This window comes from Puntigrus tetrazona, chromosome 7 (assembly GCF_018831695.1).
Source record: "Puntigrus tetrazona isolate hp1 chromosome 7, ASM1883169v1, whole genome shotgun sequence".
Classification (NCBI taxonomy): Eukaryota; Metazoa; Chordata; class Actinopteri; order Cypriniformes; family Cyprinidae; genus Puntigrus; species Puntigrus tetrazona.
In genome coordinates this window covers 15,103,128-15,122,508 of record NC_056705.1, presented here as the reverse complement: position 1 = coordinate 15,122,508, position 19,381 = coordinate 15,103,128, and the positions used below count along the sequence as shown (strand labels likewise).

Genomic DNA, 19,381 nt, shown 5'->3' with positions numbered 1-19,381 from the left:
TTAGAAAACAACAGTCCGAGTAAAATAGATCTGTTTGTGTTGAGCTCTGAACCCCTGGACTCGCGAAGTTTCCATGACGTGCGCTCGTAATTTTTAGACATGTCAGTCTGTAAAGTCTTCGCTGTTTGTAAGAATCCATTTAACTAAATAATTGAGTAGTTTATTACAGTGGGTAGCTTATTTGTACGGTCTGTCTTTATATTTATGCTGAAAACGTGTTTATTAAATTTCCTGCAAAGAAAAACTTGCAACGAGGGGAGGGTATCTGGCAACCAAATCCATCATGTGACGTTGTCTTGATAAAACGAGAAAGTAGGCCAACGGCTGTTTGCTGGAGGTCCGCGGAAGCTGCATTTGTCCTCTCAGCATCCTTTAACGGTACAATTTAAACTTTAATTAAACACGAATGCAAATAATTATTAATACGATTAATGTGGAATTGCTTCATTGTCAAAATAAAATAGCATAAACATTAACACTGGCGTGCGTTTTAGTAAAAGCAAGGTGGTGTTACGGTTTTTTGCAAAGCGCTGTGCGTTTGCATTTAACAAAGTTTAAATAGTTATTGTTATAGTACGTCAATAACAAATGGGGAAGTTAAAGCATGAGTTTCCGGCGCTGCGATGGCCGAGTGGTTAAGGCGTTGGACTTGAAATCCAATGGGGTCTCCCCGCGCAGGTTCGAACCCTGCTCGCAGCGAAAATTTATTCATTTTGAGGAAGCGAAAAAGTCATAACTGAAATCATATGTGTCTTGTGTCAACAGATGTGGTTAACTACGAAAACAAATATTGCTGGCAAATGACAATCTTTTAAATAATTGTTACAATTACTAATGTAAAAACAAAACTAAAAACAAAAACCAAAACAACAAAAACAAAAAACAAAAAAACAAACAAAGGGAAAGTGCATATAAATAGAATGTTGTGTAAACTGTTTAATTATTTTTATCATCTAAATGAGGCAGACTTACAACTTACATACATATCCGTGTAACTTTCTTTCTAAACAAAAAAAAAAAAAAAAATATATATATATATATATATATATATATATATATATATATATATATATATATATATATATATATATATATATATATAACGTGCATTTTATAATGTTGTTGTTTTCATATATTTCATAAGTTTTTTTTTTCAAATTTGCAATGAAAATGTTACTTCAGTACAGAAAGGGTTAATTTGATTGGGCTGCCGGGGTAGCTGGACAGATTCCAGCGCGTCTTCGATATAATTAGACGAGCTTTCGCAGGCGCTTTGAAAGACTGACAGTCAGACCCCGGTACTGCCACCCGAGGACAGCTGTAGATACCAGCTCGAAGTACAGTAAGAGGGTTACAAATATAATTGTAATCCGGCACGTTTTCCATTTTCAGGGAAACGAGGCAATCTGCGGTTTTGCATCTGTTTTGCCAGGTGTCAACTTCCTGTTTCTCACCGTTCTTTTGCATAAAGATGTCTGGCTTGGGGAAGCTGCGCGTGGCTGTTATCGGAGCCGGTGCCGCGGGACTCTGCGCGGCCCGCCATCTTCTCTCCCGCGGGGACACCTTCGCGACACCTGTGGTGTACGAGCTCACCAACAATATCGGAGGAACCTGGGTCTATGAGGAAAAAGTCGGACGTTACGACAACGGCTTGCCGATTCACAGCAGCATGTACAGGGATCTCAGGTGAATGTATACCTTTTTTATACATAACTAATATAACCGTAAAACGTTATATGTATTAAATTGCACTGTAATAAATATCAAAAGACATATAGTGATGCCAGAACATTTATCATGTTTAATTACATATTAAGTGTCCATCAGTGTTGTAACCACCTTATGCCACGTGACAAGAATGGTTACTTAATGAAGTCTAACGTTAATCAACTTTAAGGAGTTATTTCAATATCCTCTTTTTAAACTTTTAATCTTTCCTGCAGTATTGTGGCTTTATAATAGTTTGCTGTTGTGTTCTTCTCACATACTAGAACCAATATACCCAAAGAGGTGATGTCTTTCCCTGACTTTCCCTTTGAAAAGCATCTCTCCTCTTTTGTCCATCACACCGAAGTACGGAAGTACCTTGAGCAGTACTGTGATCATTTTCGCCTGTGGGACCACATCCAGGTGAAAAACATAATGCTTGTAGTTCAGTTCTTACATTTTTAAAATACTCACACCTCTTTGTTCGTGTCCAGCATTTAAGGTAAGTGTTGCACGTGTGACAGATAATTATTAATTTTATAGTTTATGACCAGGCAATCAAAGTAAAAAAAAAAAGACATATCTTATCTTTACCTTAGACCATACCATATTGTATTCTTATCTACGTTTCTTTATGATGAATCTGCGGGATTGCGGAAAACTACTAGAGAATTAACAGTCGCTTGCGCAAATGACTGGATGTCGCTGATGCATCAGTTTGAATGGAAAAACAATATGTATGTATTGATAGGTGTGTTTTTCTCTTTCGACAAGTTTGGGACCTCGGTGGCTTCAGTGACCCCAGTAGACGCGAAGGACGGGTGGAAAGGGTTGGCTTGGGATGTCACCTCCAACGATTGTGTAGACCCTAGCAAATCCACTACAGAAAGATTTGATGCTGTTATGGTGTGCAATGGGTAAGCGTACAGCAAAATGAGTGTAAAATATTCTCTGTAAAACCTTCCTATGCGCAACTATAGTCAAAATGTACATGCCTAGATCAATAAGGCCATTGGGTGCAGTGGGTTAAATAGTAACTAATGATGCAATGAAACTCAATTGCACTTTCACTTATATACTGTGCCAGTTTTTCAGGGTACGATTTAATTATATAATCAGGTAAGAAAATATTACAAAGTAATTTTTTTAAGTGAAATTATGTGTGTTTATTACAGACATTTCTATGACCCCTACATCCCTGCAATACCTGGACTGGAAAAATTCAAAGGTTTTCCCTTTCCCTTAAATTACATAACGTGTTTACTTTGTAAATCAAAAGAATCCATCATCTTTGAAATTTGTGTACTTGGCAGCAAAATACCTTTGACATATGCTTAGACTTGCAAATTCCTAAACGGCTCTTTGCTGTTGCGACATGTTTTTAGAGTGAGCACATACTGAGAAATTCTTTAGATCAAATCATGGCATTGGTTGGAAAGTAGACACAGTTTTAGTTCATCTTTATATAACGTTATATTATATTTATCAGTAGGTTAATTAAAAGTTAGAACTTTATGTTTCTTTATGTTTATTTTGGGATCTTTGCTATCCATTTCAAGATTTTACAGTAAATAATGGAAATGTTATGTATTCATTCATTTAATGTACACATAATGCATGCTTGCTTTAGGATTGCAGTTAGTAATTGCTTTTATTAAACTTAAATAAAATCTTAAATCTATTAAACTTCAAAAAAAAAGTTTTTACTACAAAACTTTTGTAGGTGCACACAACGAAAGTTTATAATTTTGAAAATGAATCATGTATTAATCAGCATTAAAGGAACACACCGTTTTGAACATTTTTTTTGAAAACGTGCTAATTTTCCAACTTGCCTTGAGTTAAAGAGTTGAGTTTTACTCTTTTTAGCTGATCTCCGGTTCTGGAGATAGCACTTTTAGCTGCAGCTTATCATAGATCATTGAATCTGTTTAGACCAGCATGTCACTTAAAAACGTTTTAGAAAAAGTACCAAAGAGTACTTTTCAATATTTGATTCTTCTGTAGTTCCGTTGTTTACTAATACCGACGGAAAATGAAAAGTTGTGGCTTTTTTAAGCTGATATGGCTTGGAACTATATTCTCACTATATTCTCAAAAGTGTTGTGTTCCTATAAGGGGAAGCTTATAGAGGGTTGACTGACCACAACATTGCTAGTTAAAAATATTTTGTGATTATGCAGGTTTGACTAGCGTATGGTCTTTACATATTATCAAAATTTTCTGTATTGTATCAAATGTTTGTTTTTTGTCCAAATTCAAATTTTTGTAGGGACGCTGATGCACAGTCATGATTATCGTAGTGCTGAACCTTTGGCGGGAAAGTCAGTGGTGCTGCTGGGAGCTGGTCTCTCTGGACTAGATATTGCCATGGAGCTCTCCAATGTTGATGCTCAGGTCTTTCAGAGTGTTCAATTGTTTAGCTATTTGAAATACCGCATTTTTTTGCGATATACTGGTATATTGGCTGGAATATACTACATAAATTTTGCACAGATGTTTCCCAATTTTGCAGAGTTGTCGAGGATATCACGTAGTGTTTGATGGATACAGATTTTAGCTTAGTTTTTTTTTTAGCTTCGGAATGTTTCCATTTGGAAAATTATTATAGATATTTTGGACTGATTTTAGAATAACTTGAACAATGTGCGATCCGCATGACAAATCTTGCCCAGATTTTTGGCTCAGTTTACAAGAAAAGTGGACGGTGACTTAGTTGCTGGAAGTCAGAATTAGGGAACCACCAAAATTACAGCGAGAATGATTATTACATTTGGTGCAGACGGCAATATAATGGTTAGTTACTAACAGTGACAAAGCTGTGCGTAAAAGAATATGTCGTGAAATCAAACGTAATTTACAAAAATGATCAAAAGTTGTGTAATGTATTCCAGCTTTTAATATGTGTTAATACTTGTGACAGAAGAAACCAACTTGTTCTTGTGCTTTTGTAGCTGATCATATACTTGCTACATTATACTTACCATCCAAAGTATTTTATTTGGAATTTTCTTGTTTATCTTTATTGCCCTCCAGGTTATCCTGAGTCATGGACAGCGGCCATTGACCTGCCCTCTTCCTCCAGGAGTCCAGCAGGCTCCTCCAGTAACCTCTGTACTGGATGATGACACCCTAGAGTTCAAAAATGGGGAGAGAGCGAAGCCAGAGGTGTTTCTGTTTTGTACAGGCTACAACTTTACCTTCCCATTCTTGGATAAGAAAGTGGGTGTAAAAGTGCAGGAGCACCTCGTCTCACCTCTCTATAAGTTCCTGATACCTCCAGCCTACCCTTCACTCTTTATAGTGGGCATCTGCAGAGCTATATGCCCCTTCCCACATTTCCACATTCAGGTTAGTTGCAAAGCAAAGGATATTTTGTTTAAGAGAATATGTGCCACTGAGGTACTTCTCAAACTTCCCTTACATCTTCAAATTGTTTCCTCGTCTGTTTCCCCAGTCTCAGTTTGTCCTGTCAGTGTTGGATGGTTCTTTCCGCCTGCCATCCCGTGAGGAAATGGAGAAAGATATCGAGCTGGACATTGCCGCCCGTCGCGCTCGTGGTATTGCCACCCGCCATATTCTTAAACTGGATTCTGAGCAATGGGCCTACAATGATGAGCTAGCTCATCTGGGGGGATTCAAACCCCTCCCACGCTATTGGAGCAACCTGTATGAATCCAACAAGGTGTTCCGTGCCCGAGACATGCTCAATTACAAGACCTACAACTACACTGTCCTGGAAAACATGGAGTGGAAGGTGCACGATTTACATGGCCAGCAGCTGCAGAAGCCTCTGGCTGTTAAAAAAACAATATAAGCTTTGATGTAAAAAAATCATATGCCAGTGTAGCAAGTACAATTAGGATATTAACAAATTGTTCAGTACTGATAAGTTTTACAATTATTTTTTTAAAATGTCTAATCATAGTCTTATTTTTGTGCAATGAGCTCCTATAGATATGTTTAAATGAAGTATCTTTCTAATTTTGTCGTTTGTGATAAGCTGCTTTTTAAATAATAAACCATGAATGAAAATAAACATTATGCACTTTGTGTTTTAAAGAAAAAAATTATATCCCAAAAATTTATATTTATATCCTTTATAACCAAAAGTACGTGTATCGAAAGGAACACTTGTTGGGATTGTTTGCCCAAAAGTTAAAATTCTCTCAATCTTACCATTTTTCCAAACCGTATGTCTTTTTCTGTTTTTTTGCTGAAATTATCCACATACTACATCATCAAAATGCATCCATGTCCCCACAACCCATATAGTTTATTGTGAAATATAGTGTCAGATAGTCAGTGCTTATTTCAAAAGCATAACCACAAACACAAAGCCAATACATGTTCAGTTTTATTTAATAATCACACCTCACTGAGGCAAAAGGCACCGCTGGGATTCGAACCCAGGATCTCCTGTTTACTAGACAGGCGCTTTAACCAACTAAGCCACGGCGCCTTGTGCCGACATGTTGAAAATTTCATTATAAAAACATTTCATTCATATAACTTATATAATATATAATAACTTCTAAATTACTTCCATGAACTTATTCCTATTTTAAAAACATTTGGACTTCGACATCTCGTAACATTTACGTAACTGAAACTGATCCTGCTAAATATACACACACACTCGCACAGCATGGGTTTTAAATAAATTTCAAGTAACTTAACGTAAAACGTAACGTTTTGATGCAATACACAGTTCAGAATTTCGACCATTGAGCTCAGTGAAAGGCGACTGCTTTACTGCAGAGGTTTATATAACTCACAAAGCTAAGGCTAGTACAGCGAATAAATTCCCAGCCACGCGGTGGCAGCGCGTGCTACACGACCGAGACCGAGGGTAACGTGACGCTTTGTGAAGCAGTTTAGTTTGCGAGCGTTTCAGTGCAGCTTGGCGTTTTGTGAAGATATATATATATCACAAGCTGACGCACAGGAATTTTTTTAAGCAGTGAAAACTGTTGAAATCGTGCGTGTATACACACAACCGAAACAATGCAGACACACAATTCAAACTAAAGTCTGAGTCATTGTGGTTTTTTCCGTTTAAGCAACTTTCACTGATGTCGCCATTCCAAAAATAGGGTCTACCAGGGAGATAAAGAAAGACCACGAATTATTCATCCGACCGCTCCGGTCAGGGATACCGTGTTCTCATTCGAACAGTTTTTACATTCTGTTTTTTTTTCCCACCGGCGTTCTGTTATTTATGGAAGCTTGAATCATGTCACAGAAGAGATAAGGTTCACCTCAACAGAATCTTTATTTCACGTGGTAAAAAACGAAAAGGTAAGGGTGCAGACCCTCGCCACTCCGAATGTTTTATCAAATACAACATTCATTAATGTTAAAAATCTTAGTCTTTCTTAAGTCTTTTAGCCATAATCCCCAGAGGCGTATATCTACTGCATCCAGATGTTTTTAATCTGTTCAGTACTATTCCGGTACAGTTTTTTTTCACTCTCTCAAGTCACTGGGTTTCCAAGTGATGCAATATCCTGTAAACTCCCTGAGGTACAGTGCACAGCTTTTCTATAGATCACCAATGGATACGTTTTACTATGATGACTTTTTTTTTTAGCTATATAAATGTAGATTTAGATGTAAATCAAAATCATAATTGTAGCCTAATGTTGAAATAATGAAATTCAAAGTAAACACACGCATACATATATACTGTATATATATATATATATATATATATATATATATATATATATATATATATATATATATATATATATATATATATATATATGTGTGTGTGTGTGTGTGTGTGTGTGTGTGTGTGTATATACATAAAGTATATAATACAAAAACACACAAATGTTCTTGCATCTTTATTGCATATTTTGTACTTCAAGCAATAACGATTTCACAAATGTGCTAAATATGCTTATTTAATCTCACCAAAACATAGGTAATGATAATAAAAAGCTGAAATGACGTACCTCTAAGGATGTACTGTATATTATGATATTGAATGAATATTATTGTTTTCTTTTTCTTCTGTGAGCTATAATGTGGTTACAATGGAGGGTGGTAGGATCCAAATGATCTAGGATTATGAACAATGATTAATGTAGATTAACATACAGAAAAACACATGTGGGGGTGTTTTCAGCTGACTTGGTCTAACAGAATTAAGTTTCACAATTGCAAAATCGGACTGCACTCTCATCTACAATGCAAAATAGACAGTAATTTCAAAAGTATGCAATAAAAATGTCAATTAGAAAAAACTAAATAGAAGAAAGGGGAAGCTTCCTTGATGTGTCAAATTGAAACTCAAATCAAACTCAGACAGTACATCCATCTTTCTGTATAGTGCTGTATAATATTACTTGCAAATACAGTCACAAAGGTCTTTCTGACTAATTTTAAATGAGGAATGAACAGTTGTAGTGAAGTTATTTCTTGTTCTCACTATTGAAATAGAGCAAGGGGACTATGAGGAGAGACTTTCCTCAGTAGAAAGATCAGGGTTCCCAAAACAGAGTTCCTCTCAGGCATTCCTTTCCTGGAATATTCTCATATGCTTCTGATTATATGATAAAAGAGAGTTGATTGTTTTGTGTTCTGTGTGCCTGGTAATGACCTTATATAAGTTTGTTTGAGCGGGTGTAGGCAAAGCAACTCAACATTTTTTTTTCTTTCAGGATGGCTTTTGTAGAACGGCAGAAGAACATGTCTTCTGTATGCAGCATCTAAAGGTCCCACTTTTTCCATTCTGTTCTGAACACACACACACACACACACACACACACACACACACACACACAAAGACCATGTGAATCACTGTGGTTACATAGAGTCATCTCCATGAGCACTAGGAAAATGTGAGTTGCATTTCAATAGATTGAATAAGGTCTTACAAGGCTGCAGTCTTGTGAATATTAAACATTTAAAATATTAAACATGCATTTAATTACAAATATAGGCCTGCTGTATGTACTGAATGTAAGATCAGAAAAAGTGTCCATTTTTTTTGTCTGTAACAAGCCCTAAATTATTACTTCTCTGTGAAGCCAAGTATTTGTTTAATAAGTGAATAAAGTGAATACTGCTGATTGCCACAGGAAAATGTGTCAAACTTACGTTTTCATACCTGCCGATGATTCAGTCCGAGCAACACTGCAAGTCAAATAAGCGTGCCAAAAGTCAGCATGAGTGTACGGTGTACCATGTTGCTCTTAATGACCATTTTTTTTGTCCAGACAGATGAACACGTCCCAGACAGTGATTGTGGGGAAACATCGCTGCATCGAGGTAAGAGGAGATAAGAGCAGCACAAACAGCAGCACACGTGATTCAGCAGCTCCTGCTAAACTGCTAAACACTGAGTCATAGACGTTCATACACATGCACTCACATGCTGCATGTTTCGTTAACGCCATATAAATCAGATTTCATGAAATGTCTGGGGCATAGTGTCTGTCTGATTTGTTTGCTTTGAAACCAGGGAGATTTGTTTTTGCAAGGTTTTCATCAGGTTTAAGTTATGTAAGCGTCTGGATCCTGTGATCTGAGCACGTTTGTGTGTGTTTAGAGCATTGTGCGCATGAGCTGAAAAGTAAAATTGATATGCATATTGTAAAAATAAAGAAATTAAAAGTGATATATGACCTAAACACCCAGTTGCTTTTCAGTAACATAATATTTCAGGTTTGATTTACAGTGATTAACTAACAATAGTCACAGTGTTGTAATACTGAAATGAATGTGACTTTGTTTGTCACAAATGCTTTTTTTTTCTTATGGAATTGAATTTAATAATACTTTGGATTCATTTAAACATGCAGTAACAGAAATTCTGTGAAAAATTACAGTTTAAACACTGTAATATTTTTTCTATTGTAATATATTTTCAAACGCCATTTATTCATGTCGGTGACAAATCAGTCGTTGTTAGGATGTTAGGATGAAGTGTTCAGGGTGATGCTTTAGAAATCAGTCTAATATGCTGATTTGATGCTTAAGAAGCATTCCTTCTGTCACACGTGGACTCCTTTGTGTTGTTGTTTGTGTCGTGTGCCGTGTGTTCTGTGACCTACTTTTAGCTAATTGTCGTATCTCGGCTGTGTGTAGCTGTGTGTAGTTTAAGTATTTACGTTGTATATTTAAGTCCTGTGTGTTTGAGTTCACCCGGGTCTGATCGTCGAGGTTTATACGTGTGGTTTATGTTCTGCCTGTCTGCCTGTATATTATTATTTTGTCAGTTTGAAGAGGATTAAATCTGTTTAAGTTTATTTATTATCGTCGAGTGCTCCTTCACACTAAATCATACCGTGACACCTTTGTTTGTTAATTTTCCATTGACCATTTCTTCACAGTGTTTTTGTTTGTTAACATTGTTGAAAATTGCTAAAAACCATGATACACTTTTTCTTTTTTTTTGATGAATAGAAAGAAAAACATGAACAAAAACAACAGTTATTTGTTTCTCGTCCTTTTCTGTAAATTTAATGCAATCTTGTATAATACATTTCTTTACAAATTTTCTAGCAATTGCAAAAAATAAAGTTGGAATTGTTTGTTTCTGTGAAGTCCCAGTTATGTTAAATGGTTCTAAAATTGAAGTCAAGCTACAGAATGGAAAGTTGCAAATGCAAAAAGGGTTTGTCTCTTTTACCAAAAACATCTAATATATATTAGTCTCAGTGAATGTGCGTGCGGATGAGGAGAAGATTCTGACCACAGTTTGTACTCTGACTGTAACCACAGCTTCCATTCCTAGGCACCGCAGCCACAAAACAGGTTAACACAAGTTTGGCTCTCAAGGTTTTTAACTCTCAGCCTCTGAATCACTTCAGAAATTCAACGACTAATTGTTTTCTTTTGTATACACCCTTTAAGGCTGTGTTTTGGTGTCTCTGGGTTTGCCAGATAGAAATGTTTTGCCATGTTATGTCTTCAGTTATGTAACCTTGAACAAAACGCCAACTGTTAGCAGGTTTTAGTTGCAGTAAAGGAAAGGCCCTGATATCTTTGATAAAATATTTTATAATATTGTCAAATTAAATTAGACTCAAAACTATTATATAATTTAGGGGGGGCATTAAATAAAAAATGCCTGCTCAGCATTTATCAACTGAAAAACACATCTATTCATATCTAGCGTAAACAGTCAGTCATTGTTTGGCCTTCAGAACAAAGTCACATTTCCCATCAGCAACACCCATCAACCGCCTCTTTAGAAAAACATGCAATAGAGTTCATGGCATGTTCTATTAGATGATTGAACTTTCCTGTTTGCCCCCGAAGTGCTTTGCTCACTCTTTAAATAAAGTACAAGCTGTTTTGGTAGCCCTGAATATATTAATTTGTTGTGACTCTTAGAGCTCAAGGGTGAGACACATCACATGTTTTGCCTAATTCAACGCTCTCTCCTCATTGGTCATATCCTGTGCCTTATCTATTTGGCAAGAGCTTTGTGCTTCAAATGTCATCCTTTTTCCCCTGTCTGTATATTACATTAACCTTTGCGAGTCTTTTGGTTTAACAAATTAATCTTTAAGATTTGAGTAATAAACACATGACTTCACCTTACAAGCTAGAGTTATTTAAAGGCTATTTCATTATGTTAGTGAAGAATAATGGCCTATATGTCAACTTCTCATTTAAGCTTTACATGGGCATTTAGTGCTTGCTATAAAAATGGAACTCTACTTTGAACATTTTCTTGCGGAATTAGCTTTAATTTTCTTTGCAGAATATAAAGTCATCATCAGTTGAGACTGCAAATCATCACTTTCTATGGATGGTAATCCACGCAAGTGTCAGGAGTGAGGGAATACCCCATGTCCCGCTTACATGGCATTCTTTTTCATCCACTCATCTTTTCCCCTACTGTTTCCCTCTGCCTTTTCCTCTTACTCATCTTCTTATGATCGAAAACTAGAACTCCAAAAAATCACGTTGCCAAACTTTAATCTGGCTTCTGTTACTATATGATATATTTGCTATGTATACAGTAGTCAACATTTTAAGTGGTCAAAAAAGTTAATAACATTGAACACATTTTAGCTTGGACAAAAGGTTTTGATCCACTTAAAGTGTTAAAATTAAGGAAATCACTGATAAATGAAAAACTCAAATTGGAAATCTTAACTTATATGCATTGTATACACACTTAGAATAAAATGACAAGCCAACATCATTAACCCAATGAGTGCTGGATTCAAAATCAAACCAAAAATCAAAGTAAAACAGGGAAATATTCATCTAACTTGAATATATTTCATCAACGTATAGGTCAGTAGTGTTTATGGCCCACACATAAAACTCTATACACTTCCTATGAAAAGGTTGATGGAAAAGTGTATGCACATCTGACAGCATCTAGGCATGCTCCTGAAAAGATAATGAATAGTACCCTAGGGCATCTTCTGCCAGATCTGGATCAGAGCGTGAGTGAGCCGCAGGACAATCATTGGTGATACTTGGTGGCCGTGTATGCTCAGACATATCCAAAGTAATCAGTTAGATTCATGTCTGAGGATCATGAAGGCCAATCAATAGCATTAGTGCCTTCATCAACCAGACACTGTGTACACCGAAGGGCCCACTTGCGCTCTTTGTGAACCTGCTCTTAATAGTAGGGCTGCCAACACAGGTCCCACTAGTGCAGGAGTGCCCACCCCCGCTCCTGGCGATCGACTGTCCTGCAAAGTTTAGCTCCAGCTAGTGCACCCCTGCACTAGAGGATGTCAGGCTCCCATGCCACCCGTATGAAATCTGATTTTGACAGTTTAATCAGAAACATGCACACCAGTAGACTGCTGGAGGTCATTTTATAAGGCTCTGGCAATTCTGGCTTCTGCTGTTCCTTTCCCTTTCCAGCTCTCGTTGTGTAACGGCCTTTCACCCGGTATCTCCTTCATTCTCCTGAAGCTTGACTTGGTTCTAAAATAAATACATTTTTTGACAACTAGGGTTCATTAAATGGGACGATCTTTCAAATTTTTTATATTTGTGCAATTTGAAATGAGAAAAAAATATGTACGTGCAAGTAAAAGGCAAGAGGTGATGACCAAGCTCTCTACGCTATGAAGTTAAATAAAGTCTATGAACATCTGAGGAGCATTTCACTTTCGTAATTTCCCTGTTCGTTATCATTTTATCACTCATCAGCACTTTTGAGTCTAGAATAGATCCCTTAAATCCACATAAATCAAGATATTTGCCTATGAAGAGCCTTAATCAGCATGGCTGGCATTTTCCATGGACACTTCACAAAAGTTAAGCAAGTTTCTGATCAATCAGAATGTAGTACAGATAGAAATACACCAGCGGAATCTTATTTATAGGTATAGAGAGTAGTTGTATGTTCATATTTTGCTTTTTCAATTTATTCTTACATTTTTATTTGGATCTGGAATAAATTACACTCTTTAATGTCTCCGATGTGCTGATTTCCTGTTTCTGAGAAAATATGCATCAGTTCTGCTTTCAGTGTTTTAAAGATATCTCCCTTTCTCAGTGGCAAGATGCTCCCACATTTGTGTTCTACTAGGTTCTCAGCCACATCTGGTGCCTTTCGCCCACTCGTCAGCTGTAGTTTATCTGTTTTTAGTCATAATGACCACAAACAAAACATTTCAATATTTTCTGTTTGTTACTGTTTGTTTGAACTCCCTGACAACAGAACAGAACAATTTAACAGTATGAGGTCAAGTGAAAAGGTCAAGTGAGAACAGCCCAGTCCACCAAACACAATACTGTAAACTGCTGGATTATGTTTATGATCGTTTTAAAACAACACACTAAGACTTTTACTCCAATCAGACGTTTTTAATGGAAAAAGTGTGTATTTTAAACGATTATTTGCATACTATATGTTCGTGCGCTGTGTTTATTGTATATATATATAAATACTATACACTATATCTTATATTCAGGGCTTGACATAAAACTTTTTCCAAATTTAGTAGCCTCTCAGCATTTTCACTGGCCACAAGTTTCTTGTTGGGAAATTACATTTTATATGACTTAATACCAATCATATGAAATCCGCATCCACATTCGCTAGTAGATGGCAGCAAGTGACTATTTTAATTAATGAGTCATTGAAGCCTTCCAACGATTCGTTTAGACTTCATTCAAGAATAAAGCAAGTGCCTGAATGGGCCACTGAATCATTGACTCAAATGATTCAAACCTCAAAAAACGCGAATCATTCGTTAACAAAACAAGGCGGCTTTGTGTGTAGCATATTTGCGCGACAAAAACAGTCGACATCTCAAAACATTCAAATAGGCTACTGAACTAAAATGTATAAGTAGATGTTTTAATCAGATTACTTTTCTGAGTGGAAAATTAAAATTCTCTTCTTTCACTTGCCCCTTGACAAAAATCAGTCCGTCTCAGACAAGCATTAATGCTCTATTACTGTATATAAAATGCAACCCACCAGAGTAGCTAGCGGGAGAGACTGTGTTACCAGCCACAGCTGAAATCCAACAATCCACAATTGTATATGTGCTAAAACAACAAAATAAAATTAATATGATGTTATGTATATTAAACAATTCTGTAAGTGAATGCTGGTTTTTTTTATGTTTAAATAGCAATTAGTTTTACTTTCAGGTTTTTCTTCTTAAGCGGGAAGCTGGAGTTTTTAAAGCAAGTTTTTAATCTTCCAAAATGTGGTTTGGGTTTGTTCCCTTTCAACACTTTGCTTGGTTTGTTACCTGTGGTTAGAGTGAAACTTAGCTAACTGAATTCTCAGGCTCATTCCAGTGGGAAATGGAGTTGGCGTTCCTTTTGAGTGCTGTGAGTCCAATTTTCCATTTACAAGTTTACTGGAGGAGAGGCTCAGTTGACATGACAACATGACATAATTCGAGGGAGTTAAAAGCAAATTGTTACTGTACCGCATCAGTATTCTGCCACTGTTAGGGTACTAATAAAATAATCCATGATATAGCAGAATTTTTATATAGTCCATTATGTCAGTGGGAATGAGGCGTAAATTCATAAGACACCTACGTGTGAGTGTGTAAATGACAGAAATCAAGAGAGACGAGATATTACAGTACATTTAATGATACATTTAACCATTTAGAACTTGCATGCGAGACTGTAATCAAAGACGTGTAAACACGTCTGTGAATTTAATTAAAGCATGACATAATGTTTGTATTAGGAGTATACAAACTTTATGACCTGTTCATTTTCATTTTGACACTTCATTGTCTGGTCCTTTAAAGCCCTTGCAGTTAAAGCTCTTAGTTGCTAACAAGACAGATGTTGTATTTCAGTAAAACAGTGGTAAGTACTTTAACATTCCTCGCATGAACTACCTGGCTTGTGTGCGATTTCCCTCTTTTATAGACATACTTCTCTGCTGGCTTTCTTTAATACGTTCAGTCTGTGTCATTTTCCCTGGAGACACTGGCCTCGATGATAAAGCTCATACCAGGGATCATTAGACATGACTTGAAAGAGTTTAAAGTTATTTCATCATTAGTTGTTCCACGTCTCCTTTCCTTTTGTCCCTAGATGCCTGAATATTCCTTATCCTCAGAGAATGTGGCCTTCCTCATGAGCATGTGTGAAGGAATGCGTTTTGGTAGAACCACATATGGGCATGCGGTGTGTCAACTTTCCCAAAGGTGAGTCAATGCTTCAGCCTAATGTTTTTAATTAGCCTACTCCAGATGAAGATCCTATTTTTACTGTCATTGTGGTTGCTGAACATATAATGATATGATAAGGGGATGGATTATGTCAACTTTTATTTTTGGCACACAACTTAGATGTTAAAACATCCAGTCCTGTCAGTGGCCTCATTAAAATTAATTGCTCGAACACATTTTGTTCTTGAGTAACTGTTTGTAATTATTTGCTGTTTTAATATTGCAAAGTGAATTTGTATTTGTGGTATAGTGATGTTGAAGTCAACAGCAAATAATGAAATAATATTAATTAATATACTGTAGATGCGAGAGTTCCCAAAAAAACAAAGAAACACGTTCAAAGTTTGATATGCTGCCAAAATTGGCAATGACTGCTGCTTTAGACTAAACGTAACTATGACTTGGCTGTTTAACAGTCCTGTAAAAAAAAATAAGAGACAGACAAGGAAAGAGACTGTGTTTGTCTGTGTGAAAAAGCAGAGAGGGGATACAAAAAGGCAGACAAGGATGACTTCATAACTTCCGCTAGTGTGCGCGCGCGTCTGAAGGGGAGGGCTCAAGTCCTTTAAATAGAGACCGAGCTGCTCACAGACACATTAAGAACAGCTCTGGGGTTGCACTGCATCGAATATCAAAGTAACAAATTAAATCTACAAAGAAACTCTTCAGAATCAAAGCATCTTTCAGGTAATTTTATGCTCTTGTTTTGCCTCATACCGCAAGTAGACTAAAACTTATTGATTAAAACTTTTAGAAGTTTTGGTAGCATTTAGTTCAAGTAGTTAATTGCTTGATCTAATATGGTTTGCCCGTGTGTTTTGAACTAACCAACAGAGCTGAATTAGATCATTATAAATGAGTTGTTTACCCATGGTAAAATACATGGTAAAAAAGTTATAAATCTTAAACTTGGGTTTATAGACAGTTCTTATGTGTTATTCTACAGCTATTACCTACAGCTGTAGGTAAACATGTGAGGCATGATAGACTAACAGAGATGGCATGTGTGGTGTTTCTGTGGTGGGTGTTGCGTCTGGCACATAAGGGAGAATTTTCACAAGAGAAAGTAAAGAAGAAGCTTGTTCTCGTTTTGGGGGAGGTTGAAACATTTATTTGTCTCCATGGTTTTGCCAAGCGAACACACCCATGCTGTGACCAGAAACATACCTTCACAGAAAAAAAAGCTTTTATAGTTCATACAATCTGCACTTAACATTTAGAGTTTTGAAACATCACAGCTGACCTTTCTCTTATCTTCCACAGATATTCAAAATGCAGAGCCTGAATGTGCTGTTGATCTTTACCCTTTGCGGGTCAAGCTTGTGCAACCTCATGCAGGAGAAGCAGACAGATTTTGGGCTGCAGGTGTTCTCTGAATTAGTCCAATCTGCTCCGGACAGAAATCTGGTTCTCTCTCCCTATGGCATCTCTTCAGTGCTGGGCATGGCTCAACTTGGCGCCTATGGCAGCACTCTTAAAATGCTTTCCTCTAAGATGGGTTACTCACTGCAAGGTAAACGAATGCAGGCAGTAGATGTAATTTTGTTATGTTCTGGAACAACTTAAAACGGCTATATGTATTATTTTATATCTTTCTTATTCCTAGTTTAATCTGTAAATATTATTGTTTTTCTAACTCTTCTTCTTTTTGATAGAACGCGGTATGCCAAAGCTACAGAGGCTTCTTCAGAGAGATCTGGCCAGTGAAGACGGAGTAGAAGTGGCCAGTGGTGTCATGGTTGACCGGAAGATAATTCTGGAAAAGGTATTTAGGCGCAGCCTGTCCAAAGCCTTCCAGAGCGTCCCTCACCAAATAGATTTCAGCCAACCAGAGATGGCCCGGCAGGTGATTAACTCCTGGACATCTGACCACACTGGTGGTAAGTCACTGCTACTTTAAATGCATTGATTGTGATGTTCGATATCAATTTGGATTTAAAAAAAAAAGTCTGCTAAATGTAAGCTCGCTCACAATGCACTTGTAAGATGCTTAATTAGTTTACTCATTTCTTGTCTTAGGAATGATTTCTGACTTCCTCCCATCTGGGGTGTTGAGTGAACTGACACGCTTGGTCCTGTTGAATGCTCTCCACTTCCATGGGGTCTGGAAGACGCCCTTTGACCCTAAGCTTACTAGGGAACAGCTATTTCACAGAGTCAACGGCAGTGCTGTATCTGTTCCTATGATGACTATGACTTCAAAGTTCAACTGTGGTGAGTATTGATGATTAGTTTTAAAGGAACCGATGAGAAAACAGGATTTTGTAAAGGTTAATCACATTTTTCTCCATTTAGGTGAGTTTGTGACTGAAGACGGCGTGGACTATGATGTCATTGAGGTGCCTTATGAGGGCGAGTCGCTAAGCATGCTTCTGGTGATGCCATTTGAGAGGGATGTACCTCTGTTGGCCCTGAACAAAGAGCTGAGAAGCAGCAGAATTGAGGAATGGAGAAAAACAATGAGAAAGATTAACAAACAACTTTCTATTCCAAGGTAATGCTTCTATTTATGTGAATTTGTTTGGGATTTTTACATTGTGATGGACATTTTACAACAGTAGGGCCTAATGTGTGTGTTATGTAATGATCTCACAGGTTCTCAATGGACACAGAAACCGATCTGAAGCCCACACTGAGCAAGATGGGTCTTGGAGACATTTTCAGCCAGAGCAAAGCTGATTTCTCTCGCATTACCAGTGAGTATTAGCTGTTTTTCTTAAGAATGAAATGGGTGTTAATGGATGCCCTTTTTGATTAACCTAATAATTTTGTCTCCTTCTCTTTTTGTCCAATTAGCCGAGGAACCTTTATGTGTATTCAAGGTCCTTCAGAGGGTAAAACTTGAGGTGAATGAAGAAGGAACCAAAGGCTCATCTGCCACAGGTACAGACACTGAAGTACAAATACAGTACAAATGTTATTCAGCAGAATTAACTGTCATTTATAGTGAAACAAAACCATATTTGACTTATTTTGGTTTTGGTTTTTTCCCCAGCGGCTGTCATTTACTCTCGCATGGCCATAGAGGAGATCACACTGGATAGACCCTTCTATTTCCTCATTCAACACAAACCCACTGGTCAGTTGTGCTTTAATCTCACATGCTTTTATCTTATTACATTTCATTCTACTTGCTTTTTATCTGGATGTCAGTGTAGTGTTTTTTTTATTTTTTTGTTAGTTGGTTGTCCCTCCATATTAAAATCCCCTGGTTAACTTCACAGGTGCATTGTTGTTCAGCGGTCAAGTGAACCAGCCTCAGTAAAAATAACAGACCAAGGTTGTGCCTGAAGTGACCATTCGAACAGAAGGACCAAGGAAACTGCCAACAAGTCTGCACACAACATACTACTGAAGACAGGAGATGCTTAGGGTTCAGTTTTGCAATGAAAGATGCAAAAACTTTTATATTTGTCTTGGGAGCATAGCTTGAAGTGCCAAATTTTAATAAGAAATGTATAAATGTTTATTCAGTGTGTCTACTGCTATAGGAGAGGAAAGGTATATACTATAAAAAAAAGCATTGCTGTTTAAAACATATGTCTGAAACATCAGGGACATTTAATGATCAAAATTCACAGCCTAAGCAGATGGAGATTCTACATGCACTAATCATTTGAAGAGTGAATTCATTTGTGTGTTTTTGTTTTTTAAAATCTGTTTAATGTGCTTATTTTTTACGAGTTGGATTTTACAGTATTTATTAATTTATTGTCGAAGGTTATATTTTCTTGAAGACTGTTTATTAAAAGTGTTTCGTTTTTATAATAAAAGCGACCATACGCGAACATGAGTTAGTTTTGCGTCAATCATTAAATTACTTTGGTGCTGGCGACATCTTGTGTTCAAAGTTTTGCAGCAACAAAAAAGTTAATACACATTGCAGCACTTTTCAGATAAATGGAACATCTAGGCACGCTATAGTAATAATACATTTACGGATAAATGCTTTGCTTGGCACGGACTGGCAGCACAAATGGCATTGTGATATGAGCTGCCATGATGATTGTCGCAATCAAGGA

The 19,381-nt window shown here is 36.9% G+C and overlaps 2 protein-coding genes and 2 non-coding genes across 9 annotated transcripts; 3 read left to right on the top strand and 1 right to left on the bottom strand.

Annotated features, from left to right (window-relative positions):
• The first annotated feature begins 228 nt into the window (after window positions 1-228).
• Window positions 229-5,759, top strand: zgc:77439 (uncharacterized protein LOC378987 homolog). Of its 6 annotated transcripts, none has more exons than XM_043243085.1 (8): window positions 229-378; window positions 1,472-1,686; window positions 1,992-2,130; window positions 2,482-2,624; window positions 2,883-2,935; window positions 3,980-4,104; window positions 4,744-5,058; window positions 5,165-5,758. In XM_043243085.1, exons 2-8 carry the CDS (start codon window positions 1,472-1,474, stop codon window positions 5,522-5,524), a joined length of 1,350 nt encoding a protein of 449 aa, XP_043099020.1. In that variant the 5' UTR covers window positions 229-378; the 3' UTR covers window positions 5,525-5,758. The 6 variants fall into 6 exon arrangements, with proteins under 6 accessions (XP_043099020.1, XP_043099022.1, XP_043099024.1 ...); XM_043243087.1 differs by having other exon boundaries at window positions 257-378; window positions 1,393-1,686; window positions 5,165-5,759; XM_043243089.1 differs by having other exon boundaries at window positions 287-378; window positions 1,433-1,686; window positions 5,165-5,759.
• Window positions 618-699, top strand: trnas-uga. The gene has a single exon. It is a non-coding gene; the product is annotated as a tRNA-Ser (tRNA).
• A 336-nt stretch (window positions 5,760-6,095) lies between the features above and the next one.
• Window positions 6,096-6,169, bottom strand: trnat-agu. Its single transcript has one exon. It is a non-coding gene; the product is annotated as a tRNA-Thr (tRNA).
• A 9,727-nt stretch (window positions 6,170-15,896) lies between these two features.
• Window positions 15,897-19,152, top strand: serpine1 (serpin peptidase inhibitor, clade E (nexin, plasminogen activator inhibitor type 1), member 1). The gene is made up of 9 exons (XM_043245891.1): window positions 15,897-16,046; window positions 16,623-16,872; window positions 17,015-17,239; window positions 17,379-17,573; window positions 17,655-17,853; window positions 17,955-18,055; window positions 18,156-18,242; window positions 18,355-18,438; window positions 18,584-19,152. Exons 2-9 carry the CDS (start codon window positions 16,632-16,634, stop codon window positions 18,622-18,624), a joined length of 1,173 nt encoding a protein of 390 aa, XP_043101826.1. The 5' UTR covers window positions 15,897-16,046; window positions 16,623-16,631; the 3' UTR covers window positions 18,625-19,152.
• Window positions 19,153-19,381: the final 229 nt, after the last annotated feature.